Source organism: Dermacentor silvarum, chromosome 1, assembly GCF_013339745.2.
Source record: "Dermacentor silvarum isolate Dsil-2018 chromosome 1, BIME_Dsil_1.4, whole genome shotgun sequence".
Lineage (NCBI taxonomy): Eukaryota > Metazoa > Arthropoda > Arachnida > Ixodida > Ixodidae > Dermacentor > Dermacentor silvarum.
In genome coordinates this window covers 343,975,460-343,992,180 of record NC_051154.1, presented here as the reverse complement: position 1 = coordinate 343,992,180, position 16,721 = coordinate 343,975,460, and the positions used below count along the sequence as shown (strand labels likewise).

Genomic DNA, 16,721 nt, shown 5'->3' with positions numbered 1-16,721 from the left:
CCTCTAGCTATCTTTTACAAGGCAGCGCAATTCTTTCATGTCCCATCGTTCGTTTCGAATTGCATACCTACTTACTCCTGGCCGTCGCAAAGTCACTGGACGATAAAAATGCACGGATCAGTGAATCGCTTGGTTTGGCCTCTTCGTGACATGGTTATACCAGTAGCGATAAGGTGAAGAGGAGGGTATACAAGATCGATATTTGGAAACGGACAGCCCGAGTGGCGAGGACCTTCGCGGGCCCTCCAAAGCAACGGCACTGATCGTGTGGTTCGAGCCTCATATGTTGAGACGCACTACAACGAGCGAGAAACTGTAACGCGCGCAGCACTGCAACACACGCTTCAGAGAACCTCAGTTTTGCGTTATCAGCAATAGTCCGCTATCACTGCGCTAAATAATGATTAGTGCGCTTGAGATGTTTCATTTTTATCTTGCAGCGGTTGCCCACGTTATCAGCAAGGCACGCGGCTATTTCTTCAGTTTCAAAACGTCCGTCTCTTACCCACTTTTTCCTGTCCAAATTAATTGCTGCTTGCGCATTTTTTTTTCTTTTTTGATTATTTTTTTTACTCTGGTAGGCTCTGACCTCGATGGCGACGAGTACTCCGTGTTGTGGTACGAGGACCTCATCTTCAAAGCCAACTGCAACGCAATGAACTATTACAACGATCCACCACGTGAACGGAAAACACCTATTGAGGCGAGTATTTTTGGATGTCAAATTAAATGCTGTGAGTGTAGACCACAGCTTCAGTATGCCAAGAGAGAGAGAGAAAAAAAGTTCAGTTGCCTTCAGTTACATCCTTCGGATGAGTAAGTGGGAAAATCTCATGGACCAGTCAGTGTTTATGCACAAGGCGACGCGCACACCATGCCCGTGTACAGGAAACAGTAGACATGTAATTGCACAGAGGATATGTACTTGTGAGGTGCACTGTCTGTGGAGAACACGTATGCGTTGCGCAGCAGCCCTCCGACATAAACCAAGCCGTAGCCGTGCATTTCCTATTACACGTATAGTACGTTCCGGGTGTGCGCATGCGCAGCACCGGTGCTATAGCTCTATGACGTGCGCCTTTCACGCGGTCTTGAACAGCTGCCGGGTGCGGAACGACAGTGAGTTCCCTGCATTTTCATACTTTCTTCAAAACCCTTTGTTGTGAAAATAAATATAAATCAATGTGAGGGAAGCCCGCACGGCTAAAGGGGATTCCTTTGGCTGCCTCCTCTTTGATTCTGAATGTCCTTCCGGCAGGTGCAAGACATGATCGACTTCTTCTGCCAGTACATCAAGGGCGATAAGATCGGCCTCATTGCGAACGCGCACCTCGTGTGGGCGGACTTGCTGGACGCCGGCATCAATTCGCGCCGCTGCCGCGACCTGGCCCGCAAGTGCGCGGTCAACCTGGACTTCGCAAAGTGCGGCGACCTCAAGGGCTTTCAGAACGCCGAGAAGCCGCCCATGTACCCAGATTTCATGGAGAAGCAGGACACGAAGAACACGTACTGCTCGCGAAAGGTCCTGGGCCAACTGTACAGGAACTGCAAGAAGGTACCATACGGGCTGATTAGTTTCGGCACTTTACGGAGAGTTTGCTCACAGAGTTATTGCGTCTGCTGCGCCTGTAGGTGCCAGCCATCGATTTGCGGGTATTAAGGTAGCTGGCGGAAACAAATGACCGACATAGCGCTCAGCCTGATCCTCTGGCGTGCTTGCGGGCAGTGTTCGCTCCTCATGGCCTTGTTGGCAGCTGCTCAGTCATCAAACCAACATACACTGCACGGGCCGCACCGACATTTGGTGACTGAGGTTGAGGTTAATTGCAAACTGCAACGACATTGCGGGTTGCGTACAAAGCCTAGTTTTAAAGAGCGTTTTGAAGCAGCCTTTGAGCAAAACTTTAGATTTGAAATGCGAGTAGACACGTCACGAAAGGCTCGCAAACGTAGACTTTAATATCGAAACTTAAAAAAAAAGACGCCGCCATTATTGCGCGCCGCAAGTGAGAGCATTACTCGCAATGTACAATTCCTCGGCATGATCTGCGAGATAAGGCATCATCCGCACCTGCCCGCGACGCGCTTAAAGAGTTCGGAGTCGGTGTACTGAGACTTTCGTCATATCCGCTGATCACCAGGTACATGCGTCGTCTCCTAAGGTACACTTGAAAGACTGCTTACAAAATTAATTATGGGGTTTTAGGTGTCAAAACCAGGATCTGATTATGAGGCACACCATATAGTGGGGGACTCCGGAATAATTTCGACCACCTGGGGTTCTTTAACGTGACCTAAATCTAAGAAATGTAGACAATTAGCAGCTCTATAGCTTTAAGATTCCTTCAGTAGTATATACTAGTCATTTATTGCCAAGTTAGCCAAAGTGAAATTTCGTTGCATTTCGTCTTTAAATACGATCGCTTTAATAACAGGTGTGAATGTAAATTAGGGATTAGCCGCGGCGCGAAAATAGAGGACAAAAAAAATTCAACGACAATTACGATGCTCCCTAACGCGAAATTTGGGCGCAGCTCTATACGTGTTTTCATTTCGCGATAAATTGGCTGGCGCGGACAATGTCTCGTGCGGCACGTTGCAAACGGTCGCGAAGTGTGGCGCGACTGCCTCACTAATCGGGAGAGCGCAACAGGCAGTGCGTGGGTGACGCGTGGGCGGGATTCACAGCAGCCGCCGCAGAGAGCCCTGCGCTCATGCAGTGCTTTGTTTCCATATATGGTATCGTTGCCGTCATCGGTCAACAGACGACGCGCGCTACTCTGGCGCCACCTCGTAGCTATCCTCGCCGCAGGGCTTGTCTTGCGCGGCACTACGCTTGTCTTCTCACGCCTTCGCCATATCCTCCTCCTCCGTTTTCCTCCTCGCGCTCTTCGCTATCGCGGTCTTTCATCCCCCGCTCCGCGTTCTTTCTTTCATTCTTCGCTGTTATCGTTCGCTCGGTTACGAGGGACGCCGCTGCCGACAGCCGACGCTCGCCAAAGGAACGGGCGCCTAAGAGCTGCTCTCTAAAGCTCCCGTCGAGTACCTTTCCTTGCCGGGCCCAATCCTTTTTCGCCACTGTTCATTCGTGTGGAAGTACACAACCAACTTCTTTGAACACATGTTTATTTAATTGCCTGGTTTTAATGTTCAACAGGTCGAGCTGAGCACTGAGTGCCTGGACGTGGTAGAGGACACCCTGCCAGACCCACGGCTGCTGCTGGAAGGCCGAGAAGCTTACGTGCCGGAAGCTAGGGCAGCCTACCGAAGGTAAGACGTGTGGAATGTCTTTGCTTTCCTTATACTAAAACCTGGACAGGCTAATGTACCTCAGTGGCTACAATCTCAAAACAATTTTACACCCTTCGAGTTTATTTTGTCCCACAACGTTGTGAGAAGTTTATCGTGCCGTGCTCGCTGCTCTATACTGCCAGGAACGAACGCGGAGCGAGGGATGAAAGACCCGCACGCAGTTCATGACAGGAAACTACCGGGCGTGCAGCGTTAAAGAAAGGCAATGCAGGAAATATCGATGACAGGTATCCTCGTAGTCGAACATAAACCCTAAAGAAAGCGCAAATCAGATTTTTTAGGGTGGTGTTATGCTGCTGAGAATAAGTTCGCGAGTAGCAGCACACGAACAAAGATTGATTGTCCTTGTGATGAGATTTCGTGACGCGTTCGTTGGCTGCCAGCGACTCCACTATCTTTCGGGAAACCTGATTCACCTTGCGGATTTCCACCAGAACATTTTTAAACAAAGGCTAATGTAAGATAACCGAAGTCAACTGCGGCCGAGTCCGACCGAACGCCTCACGATAGGGTGCCGAGAAAATAGATTCCCGTGTGCATAACGCGCGGTACCATTTCTCGTGTGACTCTTTCGCCGCTCGAGTCTGGAGTACGTCCCGACCCGTAAGCGACAGCTGCCATCGCTAAGTTCCCGCAGCCCGCCTGTGATGTACAGCAACCTATTTAGACCGCATACTGCGGTTAAGTTAGAAATTGACACTTCCAAGCTGAATGTGTTGAGTTCGGGAAACAGCTTCCCAATATTTGGTGCTTATTTTAAGTAGTACAGGATTCAATCCTCTCAGGCCAGAACAGATGGTAACTTTATCTTTCGTGAAACCTGGGGCGCTATACCGTAAAATGATTCCAAACTGTTTTGATTCCAAACTCCTGACGTCAAATTTACGTAACCACCGACGCAAGCATCTGGCGGTGACCCGCAGCGTTGTCTGAACAACCCAATCAAACACTCTCCTCGTTTATAGGAGGTCACCTTTGTTCGCTTTCAAAACCAATAACATTGTCTACACTCAGCGGTTTTTCTTATCTAATTGGCTGACAAGAGGCCAGGAGCACGCTCTAGTGGAGAGGGTTTCGATGGGGCCACGCCAGCACAGTGAAAATAGATAACCGCATGAAGAGGGTGGTGCCGGCTTCTGCGATTGGTCCGCTTCGCCTTACTTAGCTTGCGGTGGCTGGTCGAAAATCGCGGCGGCGTGCAACGGAAGGATAAAAATGCCGCTAAAACGGATCCTCAGCAAGGAAGAGTTGGCAGAGCGATGTCGTATGCATGCCGAAAGGGCTCGATAACGTTTTACTGCCACGCAAAAAGGTTTATCATGCGCAAAACTATTTATGCTCACCGGCACGTGCGAGATAGCGAGGGCCTGAGCGATCGGCGGGCAGCCATCTTCTATTTCTTTTGGAACGTGGCAGTCTGTGCATATTCAGAAACATTTTCAGTTTTGTTCGGCATATTAATGCATTTTTTTTCGCGTACTCGTCACTTTGACGTGGTGAGTTTTCGCGCTTTTGTGACATCGCGTGACAGACAGGCGAAGTGGGCGTAGCCAGAAAACATTGGACCAATAGCAGAGGGCTAATGGTGAAAAGGCGTCGAATCAGAAATTATTTTTCTTTTGTGTGGTTTAATCATGCATAATGAGTGTCTACACGTTATATCAGATGGAGAGCTATCGCGGTTTTCGTGACGTCGCGTGACAGACAGGCGAAGTTGGGAGTGGCCCGAAAATGTTGTGACCAATCGTGGAGGCTGATTGCAGAAATTGGAATCAAAACAGTTTGGAATCACTTTACGTTATAGCGCCCCTGATTCACCTTGCGGATTTCCACCAGAACATGTTTAAACGAATGCCAACGTAAGATGACCGAAGTAATTACTATGAGGAAGTGAATTATTCTACGCTCTTGTAGGAGATTCTTGCCAGCGGTTAATGAACCACAGGCAGACAAAATTCACCCGTAGCTCTCTTCTAAAATGTCTCATAGCCATGATGTTGCCTCCGCGGAAACTCTACACGGAAAAATGCCGCTTTGCGTACGAAACGCTCCTGTTCCTGGGCCACGACAATCGGCAAGTCTGGAGTACGTCCCGACCCGTAAGCGACAGCTTGCCATCGCTAAGTTCCCGCAGCCCGTTGACAAGAAGGCAGTGCGTAGAGTCCTTGGCCTGTGTGCATACTGTATATAGGCACTTTGCCGAGGACTTCTCTCGCATCGCCTCTGACTCTTCTCAGAAAATCGGACGTTTGTTTCAAGTGAGGAACACCGCAGGTGTTTTCAAGAACTGAAACGACGCCTGAAGTCACCACCGCAACTGGCACACTTCGACGAAAACGCCGATACCGATACCCACACCGCCACAAGTAGCGTAGGTCTCGGTGCCGTGTTAGTCCAAACGAAGGACTGCCAAATTTCGATGGGGCGAAATGCGAAAACACCCGTGTACTTGATTTTGGCGCACGTTAAAGAACCCCAGGGGGGCAAAATATTCCTGATCCCCGCACTATTAGGGCGTGCCTCATAATCTGATTGTCGTTTTGGCACGCAAAACCCCACAATTTAATTTAAAATTTATTACGATAGGAATTGTACGGACACTTCAGGCGCATGACTGCCCTGATCGTGGACGTCGCTGTGAGGTTCTGTGAAGTCCAAACAAGATAGCATCGTCACCGCGCGCCGTACGCTGTACGCGCGAGTGAAAGCTTGTGAGGGTCAGCCGACGATTACGGCTCCATCTTGCGCGCGCGAGGGAGAAAGGTGGGGCAGAAGCGCGCTTCTGTCGCGCCCGAGGCACTTGGGGGGGGGGGGGGGGGCGAGAAAGGGAGGGGGGGGGGGGGTATTCTGGCGGCGCTCGCGCGGGCGCCGTATCTTGAAAGCGATCTGCGACGTGAAAAAAAGAGTGCGCGTCCGCGCGGCCCTCATCGTCAAAGCGAATTCAGCGATGTCGACAAAGTGCAACTAGCGCCGGTAGCTTCGTATGCGCTGTGCTTTCGACGTTTAGTTCGCGTTGAAGCGAGAGACTGCACGAAGGTCAATTCGCTCGTTGCTGCTGCCGCGCCTCCTCGCAACAGCGTTTTGACAGCGAGTTTCCTCGTTGATCGAGCGAGATGTGTTCAAGTTTGCCTGTACACGCGTTACACCGTGCTTGTTAATTTAGTTAGTAAGCGAATGTTTACAAGTTTATACGGCCGATAAAACTACTATGCTTAGTTCGCATAGTTGCCTAATTTGCTATCGCAATCGATGCTTTGCAGTTGCCTACTAATTTGCTATCGCAATCGATGCTTTGCCTTTCGGGTGAAACTGCGACATTTTTTAAAGGAACGACGGACTTGAAAGGGTCATACCTTACGCTAGCCGGTCGCTGTCGAAAGCCGAAATGAATTATTCTACGCTCTCGTAGGAGATTGTTGCAGTTGACATTAATGCCTTTTTTTTCCGAGTGTGAAAGAATCCCGCGAATACGCGCAAAGTACCTCGAGCGGCCGCTCAAGGCATTTTGCGTGTATTCGCGGGCTTCTTTCAAGCTCGGAAAATCACTTTTATGTAGCACGTATTGAGCAACGGAAAGCTGTATCGGGAGTTTTTCATGTTACTCTACAACTTTCTCATTGACACTTTGATGAATAGGACAGCACTTCTCGAGTTAGATAATTCCAATTACCTAATTAAATCTCAGTAACGAAAAAATCACTGGCGGCTACTCCACTGTACTGGAAACAATACGCACTAGGTTTGCTTCGCGTAACGAAGTTCCTCTTTTTTTTTTAATCGTGCTGCGTAATAGCTGGGACACCCTGTATATCGAGAAAGCTGATGGTGGTGGCGAAGGAATCTCGTCTGGGTGCAGTGGCAGCGTTGTCGCGGGACTCTATACGTTACTCGTGTCATTGTACGTGCAGGTACGCGATGAAAATCCGGGCGCTGCTGAAGTCGTACCGGATCGAGAGTGAGAGCGAAGCCCTCTCTGGTGCCGTGTCCAAGTTCAGCAAGTACGTGAAGGAAAAGAATGACCCAACGGACGTGGCCATGGTTCTCGAGAGCCAGGTCGAGCACGTGGTCCGCAAGACGCGCGACGAATTCTTCTCCCAGCCTCTCGGCGAGCTTCAGGAGAACTTGAAAGCTTCGGCGTGGTACCAGGTTTGTGAAATCAATGAATCAATCAATCTATCTATCTATGAATATTTAAACAGACAGAGGAGCAGCAGATAAAAGTTACCATTCAGCAGCTTGGAAGAACCGCGGTGGTCATTATTAAGCGCGAATAGCTAAATTCGAAGATATTGGCAGAAAGGACCACGACTTTTTACAATGTCTCTATGTTGAGTTGTATTTGTTAAATCTAAAAGCAACCACCTTTGTCTTACCCGGGCTAATTCGCATTTTTTTCCCCGTGGCCATAATTTTACTCTTGAGTATTGGATACCACGTGTCGGTATTTGCTAACTTCCTGTACGATGCCTTGCTTCTTTCTATTTCTTACTCGAATAAAAGCCGCAGAAACGATTTTGAGCACACACACGGCTGCAGTAGCAAGGGGTAGTTAGCGTCTCCTGGCAATAGCAGGGGTGATGGAGCTTAACATGGTATATGGCCAATGTCCAAACATGGCCTATATGATGTCACCTTCTCCAGCAGTACCACGGAAGCTCCCCGTCACTACAGACCGGCAAACAACTCTGCGGGTGGTTTTGCGCAGGTGACGTACGATATGCAGGCGTCGGAGGGAGGCATTCAGAGCTTCCCGTGGGTAGTGCCGGACGTGCTCATGCGAATCCTGGGCAACTCGAGCCAATCAACGTGTGACGCCGCGCCAGCGTCGCGAAACAGCTTCACCCAGCGTCTCGGCGCCCTTCTGCTCGGCCGAACGCCCGCCAATGACGATGCTCAAGGAGACCAAGAACAAAAAGAAGCCCGCCTGCTGAACAACCTGCTCAAGCTCATGTACGACTGGATCGACTCAAACCGCGAGTTCCTGTTTGTCAAGGAAGCCCAGGAGTTTGGCCTCTACAAGAACATCATGCGCGACGCATGTGTAAAGGTGCGGCTGACAGCAACTGAAGCAGTAGAGCGTCTCTTAGAATTGCCGACAACGTAATGCATGTATCAATCGTATGCATCAGACAGCCCATCGTACCGCTTCTATCTCAACAGCTCCTAAATGGACCTCTCCCGGTCTACGTCACGACGAGTCGGTCACGTGATCTTCGTGTACACGCGGTAGTGTTTGGTGGGTAAAAAGCACGCCGCAAGCGCGCTGACATGCGCTGACAGCTTCGTGTGTCACAGGTATTGTTTGATTTGTTGTAGAGTGCTTTAGGTTAGGGGACGCAAGCCGCCTGGCGTACAAAAGAACCAAAAGCAAACACAAATGAGCGCGAAGGGCCAACAATGAAGTTTGCGTCCCCTAACGCTTGCGTGCGGCTTGGATCCACTAACCTAAACCTTCTTCTGTGTTTAATGCACGGCTGTCGAGCCGGCTCGTCATGCCGGCGAGTCGGCACGCACACTCAAACACAAACAAAGCAGTGGGATCAACTTTTTCCCTTTCCTTAGAAACGAGAAGCGGCGACAAACGTGGGTGCTGGCAATGCGCCTCAGCAAATGGCACCCGTCAGACGCCGACATAATCTATAGAGTTAACTTACGATTTCCTCGAAAACTCGAATTAAGCGGCTTCTGCCTTGGCCGTGTTCTGCTGCTTTGTTGCCGGATGATGTTATTTAGAGCGCCAACACAGCAGGCAACCACCGGGACAAGTGCGGTCACGTTCGCGTTTACGTTATGAAAACAGCACATGACAGGCATAGCAGCTCTCTACTCGACATATTTTATTAGATCAGTGTGAACTAGGTGAACAGCGGTTTGCTATGCTCTAGCGAGCAAGCATTTAAACCTCCTGCTGCATCGGTTGATGTCACACGGGCACATTCGATCGCGGCCGAGCCAGATCCGGGTACTGTGCTGCTACACGGGCATTTCCGATAGCGATTTCGCTTGTTCCTGACCCACTCAATCGTGATGGAGCTTCTTGATCGCGATCGTAGATGTGAATCGTCTGCAGTCTCAATGCTTAGTGAGCTCAACCAAATGTCCGCACATGTCCCTCCATGCCAAGGCAGTATGCCTTAAGCGGTCGGTGAGATTTTATTGCTCACGTATAGTGTATGGTCCAGGCGTGTTCACGAGGTAAACACATGTCACTGAATCCCAGGCTCGGCCAGTACATAGGAAGCTGTCTATGAGCAAAGAATCGGGGCACTCCGTGTGCCATGGGCGAAGAGCTTCTCAACGTACCGCTGACAGGCAGCTTCTGTCAGCGAATTCACGTAAAAATTCATCGTAGCAGATGCCATGGCGCGAGGCCCACCACTTCTTTGCACACGTCTCGCACTTCGCTTTGAACACGGCCCGTGACGTCACACTGTTTACGAAAGGGAGAGGTCTATAGAAGGTCAGTGCACGTGCCTTGAGCCGTGACGTTACAAAGCAGGAGCTGATAAAAAGCAGTATAGGCGCTTTGGAAGCCACGCTAGGCGCAGACCTCCTCTTGATTAGGTGGTCGTTGCATCTTTTCCAGGCGTCAAACAGACATCTTGAAAATTGCTCCTTGCGTGATTACCTTGGTTGCTTGGCTACTTCCATCGCGCTGATTGTATGGGCAACCAGCGCTATGAAAAGGAGCCAAGCAGTAGTGTAACACAGCCTAGTGAGCAGAGGAACCATTTTCACTGCACATGCTGCGGGCGCTCAAAATTTCGTGACATTTTCGTGCAGTTCCTACCGGACGGCATATTTCAGTCACACACTTAAACTGCCACAGCGCCTTCTGGTCAGCGCTAACTCCCCACGGTTCATTGAAAAGGCACGTGTATTTAAGAAAGGAAATGCAGTTAGGCTAATACAGACTTTTTCATTGGGCATGTATAGCCTTAAAGTTAAGCGGCTGTTGCAGAAGTGTTCGGAGTATACAAATAAAATATGAATTTGGTAGTTCTTGCCTCCCTTGCTTTCGAATACTGAGCTGGAAAATGACCTATTCTCTTAACGATGTGTGATAATCGCACCGCATGGTGGCCGCCGCTTTTTGCGCCACCAGTGAGCACTGGGTGATCTCTGGGGGACCAAATGCACTCATAATGCGTAACAAAGGCTCTCGCTTTCATCTTATACCACAATGCATGAGTTTGGTGTCCGCAGTACCCACTGGTGGCGCAAAACGTGCCGGCAGCCATGTACTGCGAGTATCGCGTTTCAATCGCTGAGCTCTGTACATGTATTTGGCACAGTGTAAAGTGCTTGAACGAACGAAGCTAAGTGCTATATATAAGGAAGCAGATGCCTGCTGAAGAACAGACTTGTACAGTAGCTCGCATGGTACGTAGCGTACAACGAGTGAGAAAAGCCGCTCAGGTTGTGCTTATTTTTTATATTGCTCTACAAACTGCGCACAAGTACTTTTAAAATCCGGTCTGTGTTCTGGTAGGCATGTTAGGGTAGCGAGCCGGGATTATATCACTTACTCCTAGACATGCTACGGTGCCGAACACCGATGTAACAAGTACGGACAGACTAGATGTCTCTTGAAACCTGGGCCCATATTCACATATCGTAAGAGCAGATACCAATCCATCATGATGTCGGGTACTTAGAACGAAAAGATTTGTGAATTCAGCTCTTGCATGTAGCATATGGCATATTCTTTCCATAACACGTTTGTGGATTGCTCAAGTATCCTATCCGCATCGTTTCACTAAACACTGTTGAGGTGTCTCGATCCTACACCATTTCTAAGATTTCAAAATGTTCATTTACTGCATGCAAACATTGGCACACACGCTATTTCGCTTGTGATAGTCAGGTACGAAATGAGTAGCCACCATTTACCAAATATTACAGTGGTAGCTGCTAGTAGCAGCTCTTTATGCTGTCTATACGTCCGTCCAATATATGTCACAAAATGCTTACTTGATTAGTAAACCTATCGATGTAGCGCTCATAAAGTGGAATCAAACGCGCTTCAAGCTTTTCGTGAATCAAATGACGCACAATGTCTTGGGCCCTGCAGTACACTGCAGTGCCGAGCTGTCCGATAGCCGCGCGCAGGCGTTTCTATATACGCGCTCCTTCGGCGGTGCCGCAGCGAGACCTGCTCCGAGTGGCGAGAGGCCGTAGTCTCGGCGAAAGTTAGCTTGTCCTCACATATTAACTTAGAGTATCGCGTTCAGGCCAGCGCTGTGTTGAGCAGCACTGAAAAGTTTTAAATTGAATTGCCCTGTGCAATTTTCTTCGTGATACTATACCTCGCTTGCGCCTACCCCCACGAACGGTGCAGGTGTCCCGTTCTCTTACCCGAGACATGCAGCCGCACAAGCTGGTGATCCTGTGCCTGCGCTTCGCCTGCGCCTGGTGCCTCAAGATCTTCCAGGGGGGCAGCGACGGCGAGGTCATCTCGAAGGAGTGCCGGCGCCGCTACCGACTCGGCCACCTGGCGCTCATCACGCTCAATCGCCTGTCCATGTCTGGAAACCTCGCGTACCTGCGTCGGGCTCCCGAGGCCAACCTGTCCACTGAGTTGGTCAGGTACGCGCGCCACAGTTGAACAGTCTCTCTTTGAACTGAGTGAACTCTCAGCAGGCAACGATTGCCCGCGCAAACTATGGCAGAGATGTCCCGATTCCGGCCGCATGTAATTTTGCGTAACGACGAACTCGATATCGCCCGTACCGTACCGCATCGTATGAACACCGCAGACGAAGCACGCAGGACGAAAGGAACTCGTTCGTGTCTGTCGTTTACGCTCTTCGGCAACTGCCAAACAAGTATTAATAAATTACCCAAAAGCCCGCCATCACATTCCGGCGTCACTGCCTATAGCTAACCGACTATGTCACCGCTTGCGTCATCGCCGAAATTCAGGATCTTGAACTCCTATAGTAGTACCGAAGGAGGCGCTCGTGATTCTGTGCATGGTGGCGCAGTGAGAAATTTAACCAAAATGACCACAACTGCATATTCAGCATAATCATATGCTGCATATGCAGCCAAATCAAGCAACAGCAAGTGGCAGCATTAACGCCCATCGATGTGCCCACATACGTATGGAGTTGCCAAGCAAGGGAACAGCAGGGGTGGAGCTAGCGGACAACCAGTGTGACGAGCGCAATGGAACAAACAGTAAATGTAGTCAATCAAATGAAAAAAAAAATAACTTGCCGCTTAGTAGCGCAGTGTCACGATCGGTCGCCGTTGGCGTTGCGCGTTCGCAGGATCTACATCGACAAGGACGACGACGAGTTCTTCCTGATCGTCCGCCGCTACGAGGACGTCTTCACGGTCATCATGTCTGACTGGTCGGGCGTGCAGACCATCCAGTGCGACCTCAAGAGGGACCGCATGGACGAGTGGTTCCTCCAACTCATGGTCACCGGGAGCCGCTGGGCACTGGAGCGCCTCAAGGAGATCGTCGTGTACCCTTCGTTCCGCGAAGTGCTGTCGCTCGTCTTCAAGCGGCAGATCTCGCAGCCCTAAAGGGAGCCGCCCAGCACCGCCGCCCCCGAACTGCGTGTCTGTAAGGGATCGTTGCTCTTGCCGAAAACGGACATCTCGTCCCGTTTGTACAGTTCTAGAAGAGAGGTTATTCAACGCCGACGTATACACGCACCTATTGCACCATGAATTGTTGGGATAGTTGGTACATCATCGATGGCAAACTAGAGCAGAATGCGTGGAAACTCAATCCTGTATGCATACCCTCGTATTGCGTACTTCGTTTTCGCAGCGCTCTAGTTTACCAATTATACTCCACTGTCAAATCCGGCCGCGTTTCATTAAAAAAATAATTACGGCGTTTTACGTGTCAAAACCACGATCTGATTATGAGGCACGCCGTAGTGGGGGACTCTGGAAATTTGTACCACCTGGGGTTCTTTAACGTGCACCTAAACCTAAGTACACGGGTGTTTTCGCATTTCGCCATCATCGAAATGCGGCCGCCGTGGCCGGGATTCGATCCCGCGACCTCGTGCTCAGCAGCCCAACACCATAGCCACTGAGCAACCACGGCGGGTGGCTGCGTTTCATGACAGTGCAGGTAGCTTAGCTAGAAAGTCGATACATTTAGCGACCCTTTATAAACTTGAACAACTTTGCGGTGTTAGGAGTGACACCATTTTTTAAAATCTTTGTGACGTCAATAGCTAGTAAATTGCCCTAGTAAAATTACTCGAAGGGCTTTGGTTAATTCCAATGCCTCGCGCCTATTTAATTACAGAACTGATATACGCGCCTACTTTTGTTGTTCTTAGAAAGACATACCGAAGAGTTGGGGCCCTATAACGTAAAACTATTCCAATCTGTTTTATTCCGATCTCCTGACGTCAAGTTTACGTAACCGCCGACGCGAACATCGGGCGGTGACTCGCAGCGTCGTTTGAACAGGCCAATGATGCGCTCTCCGCGTTTATAGGAGTCACTTTTGTTTGAGTTCAAAGAATGTGGCATTGTTTTACTTGACAGGTTTTTTCTTAGATTTTCTAGTTGGCTGACCAGAGGCGAGGAGCATGCAGAACTGGAGAGGCTCTCATTGGGGCCGGGCTAGCGCAGGGAGAGTAGAGGACCTGATCAGGAGGGTGGTGCCAGCGTTTGCGACTGGCCCTCTTCTTCTTGCTTAGCTTCGGTGTCTGGTAGAAAATCGCGGCGGCGTGCACCGGGATTGCAAAAATGCAGCTAAAACGGATTCTCAGCGAAGAAAAGTTGGCAGAGCGATGTCGTGTGCGTACTCGAAGGGCTCCACAACGTTATACAGTCACACAAAAATGTTTATTATACGCAAATAAGTCCATTCTCCCCGGTACATCCGAGTAGCCAATGTCAGAGCGATCGGCGGGCAGACGTCGTAAATTCATTTCAAAACGGGGCAGTATCGGGCTATTCCCCCACAAAAATCAGTTCTAACGCGATAGCGTAAGGGCCCCGTGTCGCAGAAAACCTGGTGTCGGCGGCGTCGTCCGTTACAGAAAAATCATCCCGAACCACGGAGGCCCTCCGCGTGGCGCACAGGTATTACTGAACTAATTGAATTTCTCAAAGTAAAATGCGTCATAAAATTCGAGAAATACGACTTACACACAACCCAGAGACATAATAGCGTCGGTTTGTAATTTGAATATACGAGAAAACATAATTCTGTTACGCGGAAACTGAAACACAAACCTAAAACACAAACAAGTGCCCCGCTCGGTTCCTTGCAACATGCCATCCAGATGGCGCTCGCCTCCGCGCATCCGCGACAGCGATGGCGCCCGCCATGCGGGCGAAAGACAAAAAGAGAACCAGAAAGCTCGCCTTCGTGCATAACGTTCGCCGCCAGCCTTTGCAGGTAAACATTACGGGTACATCAGCTGCAGTTGCCGCTAAGCGTGACAAGCAGTCAGGAATCTTTGAATGCTATCGCGTTCCACTCTTAAAGGCGAAGCTTAATTAAGCGTCCTACAAGTTTTTGTTCGGCATATTAATGCATCTTAAATGCGTCTTAAACTCGCCACTTTGACATGGTGAGTTTTCGCGGTTTTGTGACGTCGCGTGACAGAGAGGTGAAGTGGGCGCAGCCCGAATACTTCTGACCAACTGCGGAGGGCTGATGGTGAAAAAGGCTTAGAATCGGAAATAACTATTTTTTTTCTTTTGTTCGGTTTAATCAAGCATAATCAGTGTGTGCACGTTATATCAAGTAAGGAGCGTGGCGGTTTTGCTGACGTCGTATGACAGACAAGCGAAGTGGGGGTGGCCCGAAAAAAAATTGAACCAATCGTGGAGGGCTGAATGCCGTAATGGAATAGAAAAGTTTGGAATACCTTTACATTATACGCCCTTGATTAGTGACCAATCTGGATGCAGCAAAGCCTTCTACGCAAAGTGCATTTTTGAGATCTGATACCGTAATATAACATCGGAGGTTATTTTGGCTTTTTGCATTTCGATTCTTGACCCGCCGCCGCAAATCGTAAATTAAAACAAAATAATGACGAAGACTTCTGTAATAATAAAAAAAAACATATTCCGACAATGTAATCGTCATCATCACTTAGAGACTTTTCGATAAATGTCGTGTCTTTCTCCGCGACACTGTCGAAAAGAAGCTGCCAACACTGCTTCATGGCCGACAAGCAGGACGCCGAGACGGAAGACGAGCACACCGTCGACTTAAAATCGATATTTAGGTTTGCATGCATGTTTTATACCCTACATTTACCTACATTTGCAGGAGAGAATAGAGCCGTCGTATTTGAGAAACCGTACAGAAAATCGCGCCTAATTTTATTTTAATGTTACTGCAGGACACGTCTCGGCCACACAGCTATGGCTGTAACTTGTAGACGTCTCTACATGACACTCCAATAACGTTCTCCGCATATTTAGCAACGTTAACACTTAGCCAACGTGATTAACACTTGTGGCTTGATCACTGTTGCTGTAGAAAGGAAAGGTTAAGCCGAGCTGAGGAACACTGCACGTCGCCTCTACGACCTAACGACCTGTAACGGATACGTCATTTCAGTGCCTATGCACCACAGCGCCCTCCAAAATATAATCTTGCTAGATTAGTTGAACCATGCCGTGAAAGATCAATTCGTAAACATCAATTGTTTGATGGCAACGTGGTCCTAACTATGCATTCATGCCGCCGTTGATTGTGACGTCATATTTTAAAAGCGTCCTTCGACTCTTCCTTTCCTTGCTTGCAGGCTGAAGAGGCCGTCCGAGGAAGGCAGTTTCCAGAGCGGCTTGAGGGCGTCAAAGCCACGTTGCTTTCATTTCAGTTCTCCGCGAGCAAACAACCACTCTGGCCACCGTCTGCTCCGCTCTTCAACTGCAAGCTAGCTTTTTGTTTTCTTTGAGTGGACAGCGGGTGCCAGAGTTTTTTTTTTAATTTTTTTTTTAAATCTAGTGTGGTTTTCCTTTGCTCTTCGAGATCGGTCCGTCACAGCTCGTAACTACCTGCAGCGAGTTTTTTTTTTTTTTTCTTTTTCTCTTTTCTTGAACTTAGCTTTGCGGTCGACGTGTGAGCGGACCACCCATCCTGCTTTGTTCGCAAGAAATAAAGCTCTTTTTAACTTTTTTGCAGCGTTTGACCTGTGTGTGTGTTATTTTTGTGAAAGTGCGTGCGGCATTCTCATCTCTTTCGGTTAATGGCAGACACTTACGACCCGTTATGAATCCTTTAAATCCCGGTGGAGTTGTGTGCCGTGTATGTGGCGCCACAACGTGAGACGCTAAATTCTCCCCTGCGAAAGTTCGTTCTTTGTCGCTAGGTAATCCCTAAGCCGCTCGCGCAGTGGAAGCGCGAGTAATGCGCCTGAAGTATTCTGGAATCGCGAGGCTCTATAGTATGATGAGTTTAG

At 49.3% G+C, this 16,721-nt stretch overlaps 1 protein-coding gene across 1 annotated transcript in view; it reads left to right on the top strand.

Annotated features, from left to right (window-relative positions):
* Nucleotides 1-16,288, top strand: part of LOC125939640 (uncharacterized) — a 32,999-nt gene extending 16,711 nt beyond the window's left edge. The window contains exons 6-13 of the mRNA XM_037708799.2: nucleotides 582-703; nucleotides 1,259-1,555; nucleotides 3,158-3,270; nucleotides 7,221-7,458; nucleotides 8,018-8,359; nucleotides 11,654-11,901; nucleotides 12,588-12,889; nucleotides 16,065-16,288. Coding sequence (XP_037564727.2) covers nucleotides 582-703; nucleotides 1,259-1,555; nucleotides 3,158-3,270; nucleotides 7,221-7,458; nucleotides 8,018-8,359; nucleotides 11,654-11,901; nucleotides 12,588-12,849 — 1,622 coding nt within the window. The 3' untranslated portion in view covers nucleotides 12,850-12,889; nucleotides 16,065-16,288. The remainder of the gene's footprint in view (nucleotides 1-581; nucleotides 704-1,258; nucleotides 1,556-3,157; nucleotides 3,271-7,220; nucleotides 7,459-8,017; nucleotides 8,360-11,653; nucleotides 11,902-12,587; nucleotides 12,890-16,064) is intronic.
* Nucleotides 16,289-16,721: the final 433 nt, after the last annotated feature.